The 11,328-nt window shown below is 40.9% G+C and overlaps 2 protein-coding genes across 4 annotated transcripts in view; both read right to left on the bottom strand.

Moving 5' to 3' along the window:
• Positions 1-25: 25 nt before the first annotated feature.
• Positions 26-4,964, bottom strand: atpsckmt (fATP synthase c subunit lysine N-methyltransferase). Of its 3 annotated transcripts, XR_008811357.1 has the most exons (5): positions 4,441-4,964; positions 2,242-2,379; positions 1,729-1,779; positions 705-1,282; positions 26-594 (listed from the first exon to the last, which is right to left on the bottom strand). XR_008811357.1 is itself a non-coding variant. In XM_056293438.1 (4 exons), exons 1-4 carry the CDS (start codon positions 4,720-4,722, stop codon positions 995-997), a joined length of 759 nt encoding a protein of 252 aa, XP_056149413.1. In that variant the 5' UTR covers positions 4,723-4,964; the 3' UTR covers positions 26-994. The 3 variants fall into 3 exon arrangements, 2 of the variants coding, with proteins under 2 accessions (XP_056149413.1, XP_056149414.1); XM_056293438.1 differs by having other exon boundaries at positions 26-1,282; XM_056293439.1 differs by lacking the exon at positions 1,729-1,779 and having other exon boundaries at positions 26-1,282.
• Positions 4,965-5,576: 612 nt separating this feature from the next.
• LOC130124016 (neuropilin and tolloid-like protein 1) overlaps positions 5,577-11,328 on the bottom strand; it is a 33,427-nt gene continuing 27,675 nt past the window's right edge. Inside the window, exons 9-10 of the mRNA XM_056293379.1 lie at positions 7,379-7,523; positions 5,577-6,241 (exon numbers count right to left, since the gene is read on the bottom strand). Of these exons, the coding sequence (XP_056149354.1) occupies positions 5,707-6,241; positions 7,379-7,523 (680 nt within the window). The 3' untranslated portion in view covers positions 5,577-5,706. The remainder of the gene's footprint in view (positions 6,242-7,378; positions 7,524-11,328) is intronic.

Here is an 11,328-nt window from a genome sequence, read left to right as displayed (position 1 = left end):
CTCGCAGACAACCAGTTTAGGGGAATTTAGCAAAATTTTAAAAAGGTAAAATTTTTAGAATTGTTGGTTCTTTTTAGAGCACAAAGACAACATAAATTGAAATAATATATGAATTGCTAATGACAGTTGATAAATTATCAGTAAAATGTTGTTAAACTGAACAGTAAATGAAAATCAAATAAGTAAAATTATAGGGACACAATATATTTTGCATTAATGCAGCATAAAATGGGAAAATAATTAAGGAATAAAGTATAATCATGCACAACTGATGAGGACAAGGTCTTTAGCAAAATGGAAAAAGCCCCAAATCACCAGTTGTGAGTGGGTCTTCTTTTATATTCTAGACAACTACGTGACCTAAAGTAGGTTTTTTTCTCTCTTAAATTTCTGCCTGGTAACAAATCAGTACATACATTAATCTAAAAAATAAGAGACTACATCAAGTTCAACTATCAGACATGGTTTTTTTTGTCTTCTTTGGTGTCAATACATTCAATTCCTCAGAAACCCCCTGTGTGATTTCTTAATGACATTTTTGGAAAGATACAATTTCTTGGAAGCCACCTGACCGGTTAATCACGCTATACATAACTGCCTGTCTCCCCTAATCGAACCTCAAAGTGCCAGAAGATCTCTACTTCTGGTTTACACTTTGGCGAGAGGATTATCTGATCAGCAGCTGGTGACAGACCTATGGGGACTTGTGGTGCTGTTGATAACTATTCCGCAGAGGGTGGGTAATGATTCATATTTATGAAGACTGGGTCCATTAAGACGACTACTACCGTAATGTCACACAGTTTCCCCCCTGTTTTTTCCAGTTCAAAAAGTAAAAGTATGGATGCTTTACAATGTTCAATGTACATAATAAATACCAACTTTGGGCTACTTGCTCAGAAAAGACAAAAACCTTAATGTATTTGCAAAGATTCCAAATAAGCTAGTTCAGCAACTTCCCTATGTAAATAAATAAAGTTAGTCTTATTCTATGTCAATCAACCAAGTCTGGTTTGCGGTTTATGTTGACAAGATGGTGGGAACCAGTGCTGGATGTTTGTGTCCATGTAGTTGATATTGGTTTGTGCTCTTGTTCTGTTAATGTCTTTGTTGTCCCGCCTTGCTGCTGTGATTTAAATGTCTTGGCATCGTATACCCAGACAGTGTCTATGCCCTCCCCAGCAGTTTGGTCAGGAACCCAGGTAGGGAATGGGAAGCGACAGGCCACCACCTTGGCTGTGCTCTGCAACTCATTACCCAGCTTCTCCTCCAACTGGTCCATCTGCCAACACAGCCAGACAATAACATGATCAGAGTTTTGACTAGCAGCTATGCGGAAAGATTTTGAGAGCCAACTTGGCAAGGTAAATGACCTTGCATGTTCAATAACAAATATGCACATGCAATTTAGGAAAGGAAGCAATGAATAAATAGTAAGCTATTCAGTTTATTCTTCATAGATTCCTCGTGGACATTTCATAAATTATAAACGTGGCCTAGCTACATCCTTGCAATGTTCTCCTGATTTCCACAAGTGAGAAAAGTTCTCAGATCAACATTTGCTGTATCATATATTCAACCAGATTCATGTTAGAAATGGGGTTAGGCTGAGGATAAGTGTTAACCCATGGTCAACTTATCAGACGCTGACCCAAGAACATCTCTCCCTTGTAGAAATTGGGATGTGAATTCTTGCAAAAATACAAGAATGGGCAGAGAAAAACGAACCATTTGAGGGACTCCAAAAATGACCACATTCGAATACTGTGCAAAACTGACCTGAAAAAGGAGAACCACAAATGCAAACAGCAGAGTGAATAAGATTGTCAAAAGGTGCTTGTTCAGCACTATATTTCTCGAGACTACTCTGTTAAACTGTCAGTTTTCTGTTTGTTATAATTTAACACAAAAAACCCCATTCTCACTCAATGTTCTAGTTAGCAAAGAAAATGTATTTGGTCTTCAATGCAGCTTCTTTTTTCTGTGCCTTTTCTTACAACAACTACAATGTGACATTACTTCTTATATAAAGAACACTTGGTAACCCTAGGACCAAGCCAAGTCATTAATGTTTAGCAACAGAAATAATAAACTTTTTTTTTCCATTTCCTGAAAAAAAATTAAATCGACGGTTTCTTCAGAATACTAGAAATGTGTTATAATAGTAGCAGTATAATAGCCTACACTGACAATGCCACCTCTATCCTCATCTCACAACAGATAAATTCACGTGTAGTTGACCTTCCATAAATCAGAGATGTGGAAGGAGGTAGAGTGGTGGACTCCTTCTCTCCAGGCCTTGTAGCGCGAGTACCACACCAGCCAGGGGTTCAACTCAAAGCCTGATGCCTGAAACCCATGCTTGGCGGCTGCTATTACCTGCAAGTACATGGAGGACAAAAAAGCCATGGCGTTTCAGACCATGTCAGAATTACCAGATTGTTTGATAGGTGCATCTAGGGCAGGGTAGGACTAGATTTTGATTTAAATATTGAAGATGACTCAAATTTTGGAGCCATTTTTCACCTGAACAAATCACCAAAGGAATCAGTGAAAAGACTAATCAATATAAAGGTTGATTAGTCTGAGGTTCAAATATTTAAGTGTTATAAAAGTGACCAAATACTGTGGACAATGTTGCATTGAAATCCCCCCCCACACTATATCTGAAATAGAAAAATTGTCTGTGTTTGTGTGTTGTTGGGTGATATGAAAGTATAAATGCTTTGAGACCAACGACGAGGGAAATAATTAAGACATATGAACATGACTGAGATCTCACCAGTGAAGAAAATAAAGGTCTAAAGAGTGTAAACTGCTTATACGTCTCTAACGTAGTTTGAGCCTGTGCACTCACAGATACATTTTAGAGTCACAACACCTAATTAACTGGATAAAATCATGGGTAGAACTTATGAATAATGTCTTTAGAGGCTATATCCATGGGAACAGTACAGAGGAGAATACAATAACCTTACTTTTCCAAAGGGTGCGTCATATGTAGTGGCCAGTTTGAAGCAAACAAACCAAATTTGCTAATAAAGCACACAAACATAATATAATCATAAACTATACTTGTAATTATATGTAAATTATAATTATACTAAAATTATACTAACATACTACACATACTTTTAAACTAAAATACTTATGTACCAATATCTTAAATCTACCTGTCCTAGTAGATTTAAAACATATAGCATAGTATACTAATATACTACAGATGTCCTACCTTAATACTGATGCTAATCAAGTTCAACTTTATTGTCATATGTATTTAGAATACAATGATATTCTTGTGCTCTGGCTCTCTCTGCCTTAACACAAGGACAAAGAACACAAGGACATGCCAACCGAAACAAAAAAACAGACTATGTACACAGTGGAGTCATATATTATAGACACAATATACAGTACACAATAACACAATAATGTAAGGTGCATATGGGTTTGTCAGCTGTTCAGCAACCTGACTGCCTGTGGAAAGAAACTATTACTGAGATGGGTGGTGTGTGATTTGATGCTTCGGTAGTGTTTTGTAGATGGAAGGAGCGAGAATAGAACACGAATGCGGTGGCTGGTTTCCTTAATGATGTTTTTGGCTTTCTTTTTGCAGTGAGTGGTGTAAATATTATGAAGTTGTGGTAGTTCCATGCCAATGATTTTTGCTGCTGTCTTTACAGTCCTTTGAAGCAGTCTGCAGTCCTGAGCTGTCAGGTTGCCAAACCACGCTGTTATACAGCCTGTCAAGACACTCTCCATGGTACTGCAATAAAAGTTCATAAGAGTTTTGGTACTCACACCGAAACTCTTGAGATGCCTCAGAAAATATCTGCTGTGCCTTCTTCAGGATGCAATTGGTGTTGAGAGACAATGTGAGGGTGTCTGTGATGTGTAAACCGAGAAATCTAAAACTGTCCAGAATTTGACAGATGAACCATTGATGGAAACAGAAATGTGATTTCCTCTGACCTTTCTAAAGTCAATGATTTCTTTTGTCTTGACATTTAGATAGAAAGTAAAGCCACTTTATTTTGTCATTGTATTTTTACAATAGAGAGGCTGTTATCATGGCACCATATGGTTAAATCTTCCACTTTCCTCCTATAGGCCCTCTCATCACTGTCACTTATTAGTCCAATCACTGTAGTGTCGTCTGAGAATATAACGATGCTGTTATTGTCATATTTGGCAACACAGTTGTGTGTAAACAGACTGTACAACAGGGGACTGAGACAGCAACCCTGAGGTGTGCCGGTGCCAAGTACTACTATGGATGAGTATGTTTTACCTATATTCTCGTAGTCTAGGGCCAGCCTAATGTAAGCCACTTTACTAATACTATTATACTAATTTACTTATATAAAATGAATAATAAAATCATTAAGAAGCATTCAGTTTGTGTATAAAAGTGTTGTGTTTAAGTAAATAGTCACTTACTATTCTCCCATCTCCACTCCCAATGTCCACCAGCGTCCCCGTCCTGGCCCCCAGCACCTTGAAAACGTTTTCCACCTGCGTCGTGGTCGCAGGTACAAACGGGAGACACACTTTTCTTAAAGCAGGTGTAACAAACGGTGCAGCCACGGCATAAAGGGCAACCAACGACCCCCCTATTATCCCGGTCGTAATGATACCAATTCTTTTTTTGGTGTTGTTTCCATTGGCATCGCTGTTGTCTAATGCTGGTTTAGTCTCCAGAAAGATCTGCTCTCCTGGCATGATGATAGATTATTACAGAGGCTGCTGATCTTCAACCTTAGTCGAGCCAGCGATCGCATTAAACCCACGTCAGATCAGGAACGACTTGACCAAGGTGACGTTGTAATAAAATTAAATTTATCCATAAGACTGCCCATGTAATTCCGGTCAATTAAACCAAATAACGACGAAATATTAGAGACGAATCTGATTCAAGGAGATACCATAGTTACCTTTGGACAAGGGGAAACCTTACGCGTGTCGGGCAGTCTATGCGCATCGCTATTATAGGTCCGTCTGGATAACTTTTTCAAAAACTATGATTCCCAGCTGCCTGGTCGTATTCTTAAACGAAATGAGACGGAGTGGGTTAAAATGAAAACTCAATTAAATACCAAAAAGTGGACACATATAAAAGAAAGGCTGTTGCTATTGGACACAACAAACAAAACCATAACTTTACATTGCCATGTGCGATGAAGGAAAATATTTAATGAAATAAATAGTTTGGTTCACAATTTTAAATTTAAGAAATTAAAAAGTAATTTATTTCAGTCAAATTTAAGATCCATCTTGGATCACAGAACAGTGCAAGATCCAAACAAACCAACAACAACTAAATAAACAGGAACTTATGGCCAAAAAAAAAACAAAACAACAAACAAAACAGACAGTAACTTAAAAATGCAAAGAAATAACCAAACAGAATAATAACCAAAAATAATGAATGTATTTCAGAATTTGTCCTGGCAATTAAATTAAATCAATGTTTCATTAAATTATGCAAATATATTCTCACCATATGTTAGGTGAATTTGGTTCTAGCCTGAATAGTTTTTTTTAACTATTCAGGCTAGAAACAGGTGCTGTTCACATCTATTTTCATTTGAGCTTTAATCTTCCTATCCATTCTGCTTAATTCTGTTACAACGTGGTCATCATTCCTCAAATATTTTATTTATCTATTAACTAATTAATTAATTTTGATTTCTATATAGTCTTACATTAGAAGTCATTTGACATTGAACGGTGCACACTGTGCTCCAGCCCCGACAGGCCATGGTGGAGCTGATGATGGTGGATCCGGTGGTGGCTTGTAGCAGGACCATTTTCGAGCATCAAATCATCCTCCTCGTCTGCCTCGCACCCCTCCGCCCCATCCTGGGAGTAACTATGCTTCATTACCAGGATACTTCTTCGGCCAGAGGGCGTGGTGTGGTGGGAGAGGTGCGGTGATGGCTGGGTCCCCATACCTGGCGGCAAGGGGGGCGCAAGAGGCCCCCCATCAGCCAAAAGAGTGGAATCCCTCATACTCAGATTGCTACGGCTACCATGGACACTGCCATGCATGCTCCCCTGTGAGCCACAGTGGTGGTCACGAATGCACTTGGAGGAGGAGCGGCGGAGCTTATGGAACTTCTCAAAGTCCTCAGCCATGGCAGGGTCGGTCAGGTCACCAGATGGAGCACGTCGCAGAGTGCAGAGCTCATAGTGAGGAGGCTCGAAGCCAGGATGGAGGAGAGCAGGGTCAAAGTCATCTCTATGGAAGGACAAAGAAAAAATAAGTGCAAACATTTACACATGTACAAACAGACGGGCTGCCCCATAAATCACACACACACACACATGCACGCACACGCGTGTACAAAGTACAGCACAAATCTGACAATTCTGAATTGTTTTGCTATAACTTATGTAATCTTTAAGCGCCTCATAAATTGGTTATTGTAAAGCTGTTACTGCTTTCTACACCTTCCATTTGACACCTACTGCACGTCTACCATCCTGGAGGAGGGATCCTCCTCTTCCAGAACAGACAGAGGTCCCTATTTTCCTGACAAGGTGTTTTTCTGTAAAGTTTTTCCTTATCGAATTGAGGGTTTAAAGATAATTTGTCAGATATTGCACTTATTCTTAATCTGTTGGGGAATATAACATGACTGCAAAGCCTTCTGGGGCTGCAATGTGATTTTGGGCTATACAAACAGAATTTGACTTGACCTGAATTTGACTTTTTAATTTTCTTTTCACCTAAAAGCCAAAAATGCTTGATTGGAGAAGATGTAACTCACTAATATATTTCATACTCAATAAAGATGAAAAGAGAAGAATAGCATTTTCAAATTGCTCTGGTATTCAGGACCAAAACCAACATGCCACCTTATCTTGAATAGATGGATTATGACTTGGAAGGTCCTCTGTGCTGTAGAAAAACATGAAATCCAGAGAATTTAAATTTTCTCCACAAAACAATGTTTTTGGGTTATTTTTTTCCCCTTGTGCCAGGAGGTGGACATTTTTTTCTATTAGTTAAATACTTGCAAATGTTAAATTATAGCATACATGCCAGACATCTTTATTTCGTTAGACATACTTCTCAAAATCAGAATATAATTATTACATTTCCAATTTTAGAGGTGACCTTGTGGACTTAAAGGTTTAGGAAACAGAGGGTTGATTATTAATCAAGGGCTTTAAATCTATTTTCTATGGACCTGAATGTCATTTAGCATTCACACCCTGTATTGCTGTCAGCCTGAGCTCTCTCTCGACCAAAGGATACGTCTCCCAGACAGAAGTATAACCGAGGAAGATGACCGAAGACTAGAAACCTCAGTCTTTGTTAGATATTGTTCAGAAGACTAAAAAATAAAGACTCTGACTTGAATTTAGTCACCTGCGGATGATATACTTCTTGCGAGGCTGTTTGATCTGGATAATGATAGAGATGATGAGTAGAATGACAACCAGGCCACAGGTTATCCCAATAATGGTGAGGTTTGTATTATCCAGGGTGTCCAGAATGCTGGCTTTTCGCTTCTCTGGTTAGAAGAAAACAAAGACAAATTTTAAAGTGGTTTGGAAAATAAACAACCCATGAAACTTTTTTTTAACTCATGAGTAAACCTAGAAGTGGAAACATGACATTCAAAAATAACGTTTGTAGTAAAACGGCAATTTTTTTTTTTAATTAACTGTCCCTCAGGGTGTTAATAGGCAGTAGTAGACTGGGCTCTTGCAACCCTATTTGATGGATATCTATGAATATTTAAAGAGGCATATGTTGTGGCAAATGGTTAATGTATTTTTACTGTAAATTTGTCACCCTCTTGCAGTACTGATCACCTGCACCAACCTCTGCTTAACCCCTCGACTGCCTACCATACTACAAACTCTGCCCTGGCTCAGCTTGCTCATGCTGACCATGAGAATGGTTAGTTAATTACATGACTTTCTCAAAGACCTTGAGTTTAAGAGGATGGCCAATTATGTTAGGAATGGTCTTTTGTCTCTGACCTCATGTTGAAGATCTGCCATAACTTGAGGATTTTGTTAAGGATAACACACCTTACAGAACACAAAATTCCCTATAACATGTTTGTGAATTTCAAGTCTGTTTTTCCAAAAAATTCTCAGCAAAGAGAACAAACTCGTTAAAGCATCAAATATGTAATGCCAGCAAATTCACCTGAGAGTTCAGTCTTTAAGTCCTTGAGAGAACTCCTGTGACTTTCGATACTATAGACGACAATATCGTATAACAGTGCCGTAACTTCTGGGTGATCATTAAGGATCCTGCATCAAGCATGTTCAGAAATAATCCTTTTTATAGAATAATTTCTATTCAAACTGGATGTTCTTCATCATCTTCAGATCACATCATTTCTGGGGTTCCCAAAGGGTCAATTTTGGGTCCCATATATCGAGCTACATATTTTGTTTTTGTTTGCAAGTCATATTGATGCCCACCTTACCTTCAATATTCAAATAACTACAGTAATGTTTCACTTATTTAAGATCACCACCATCAACAGAATCGGAGAAAAGGGACAACCTTGGCGGAGTCTGACACCCACCGAAAACGTGTTTGACTTTTTGCCAAGAATGCGACACAGCTCTCTTTTTGGTTATACAAGGACCGATGGCTTGTAGCAACTGCCCCGGTACCCATTCTCCCGCAGTACCCCCCACAGAGTGTCCTGGGGCACATGGTCATAAGCCTTCTCCAAGTCCACAAAACACATGTAGACTTGCTGGTCAAAGTGTTCTTTCCACTGCTCGACAGCATCCCCAGTCCGGGTCAACAGTTCCCCTCCCCGGCTGAACACAGCCTGAGTCAAGCCCTGTTCACCTTTCCTGAGTCGCCGGATGGTTTGCCAGAACTTCCTTGAGGCCAAACGAAACTCCTCCTCCATTGCCTTGCTGAAATCCTCCCACACTCCCAAGTTTTTGCTTCCGCAACCGCCAAAGCTGCAGCCCTTCTGGCCTCCCAGTACCTGTCTGCTGCTTCAGGAGACCCCTGGGCCAACCAAGCCCGAAAGGCCTCCTTCTTCAGCCTGACGGCTTCCCTCACTGCCAGTGTCCACCAGCGGATTCTTAGGTTGCCACCTCAACAGGCACTGATCACCTTATGACCACAACTCCTGCCTGCCGCATCTGCAATAGAGGCTTTGAACATGGCCCACTCAGACTCCATGTCCCCAGCCTCCCTCAGGATACATGAGAACTTCTGGAGGTGAAAGTTGAAGACCTCACAGACAGGGGCCTCTGCCAGATGTTCCCAGTTCACCCTGACTAAACATTTGGGTTTGCCAGGTCTGTCCGGCAGCCTTCCCTGCCATCTGATCCAACTCACCACCAGGTGGTGATCAATTGACAGCTCTGCTCCTCTCTTCTCCTGAGTGTCCAAAACATACGGCCACAGATCTAATGATACAACCACAAAGACTATCATCGATCTTCGGCCTAAGGTGTTCTAGTGCCAAAGTACACTTATGAACTATCTTATGTTCGAACATGGTGGTTGTTATGGCCAATCCATGACCTGCACATAAGTCCAATAACAAGGCACCGCTCGGGTTCAGATTGGGGAGGCTGTTCTTCCCAATCACGTCCCTCCAGGTTTCTCCATCATTGCCCACCATTGTTTGTGATATTCATGGACAAGATCTCAAGGCGCAGCTAAGGGGAGGAGTGTGTCCGTTTTGGGAACCTCAGAATTGTATCTCTGCTCTTCGCAGATGATGTGGTTTTGTTGGCTTCATCAGAACCTGACCTCCAGTGTGCACTGGGGTGGTTTGCACCTCAAAGTCTGAAGCCATGGTTCTCTACTGGAAAATGGTGGATTGCTCCCTCCGGGTTGAGGATGAGTTGTTGCCTCAAGTGAAGGAGTTCAAGTATCTCAGGGTCTTGTTCAAAAGTGAGGGTAGGGTGGAGCAGGAGATTGACAGGCGGATTAGTGTAGCATCAGCAGTAATGCGGATGTTGTACCAGATCTTTGTGGTGAAGAGGGAGCTGAGTCGGATGGCAAAGCTCTCAATTTACCAGTCAATCTTCGTTTCAACCCTCACCTATGGTCACGAGCTTTCGGTAGTGACCGAAAGGGTGAGATCGCGGATACAAGTGGCTGAAATTAGTTTCATTCGTAGGGTGTCTGGTCTCAGCCTTACAGATAGGGTGAGGAGCTCGGACATCCGCAGGGAGCTCGAAGTAGAGTCGCTGCTCCTTCGCGTCAAAAGGAGCCAGTTGACATGGTTCGGGCATCTGATTAGGATGCCTCCTGGGCGCCTTCCTTTGGAGGTTTTCTGGGCACGGCCAACTGGGAGGAGACCCTGGGGTAGACCCAGAACTCGCTGGAGGGACGACATGTCCAATCTGGCCTGGGAACACCTTGGGATCCCTTAGGGGGAGCTGGAGGGCGTTGCTGCGGAGAGGGACTTTTGGAGTGCCCTACTTACTAGCTTGCCGCCACCACGACCCGAGCTTGGAGAAGCGGCTGAAGATGAATGAATGAATGAAAAAGATCACCACCAAAATGAGGCCATTTCAATGTTCATTTGTCTGGCTTTTAGATTTTCCCTGTCGCTCTTATATATCTTTGCCGAAATCAAAATTTGTTGCAAGCTTCCAACTTACAGTTGCAATTCAACCCCCATTGCATATTAGGTTTATTGGCAAAATGTACAAATTTTCAGCTGTTTGCAATAAGCAAATTACACAATAACAGCTTAAATAGTTCAATAAAACTAATATTACAAGGGTTTTATCCAAATTCAACACAAAATGTTACTTTTAATGACTACTGCAGTCTCAAAATTATTCAACCCCCTGAATAGAATCCCTCATAAGAGCACATGTTTGTAAATCAGGTGTTGTCTCAAGCTAATCAAGGGTTTCATTAGTTGCATCAGGTGTGCTTGAGATAGAACACATCAAATACCTGGACTGGCTAGGGATTTGTTGGCAGTGACGTTTGATTGCATGTTAGAAATATAGCTATAAATCAAGAGAATTGTCCAAAAAGTTAAGAGAAGAGATCATTGCCTTGCACAAACAAGGAAAAGGATACAAAAAGATAGCAAAGGCACTGAATGTTCCTAGAGATACAGTTGGAAGCATAGTTCACAAGTTCAAAGTTAAAGGAACAGTGGCTACGCTACCTGGATGTGGCAGAAAGAGGAAGCTATCAACGGCTGTCACCAGATTCCTGCGGTGGCGGTAGGCACTAAGGTTGCAGTTTGCACAGTAAGGTGCATACTAAACGCTGAAGGGCTCCATGCCTGAACTCCAAGACGTACACCACCACTGACCCAAAAGCACAAGAAAAGTCGGCTCCAATATGCTCAA

Source organism: Lampris incognitus, chromosome 14 (assembly GCF_029633865.1).
Source record: "Lampris incognitus isolate fLamInc1 chromosome 14, fLamInc1.hap2, whole genome shotgun sequence".
Lineage (NCBI taxonomy): Eukaryota > Metazoa > Chordata > Actinopteri > Lampriformes > Lampridae > Lampris > Lampris incognitus.
Note: the sequence above shows the minus strand (reverse complement) of the source record. Positions and strands in the feature narration are given on the sequence as shown.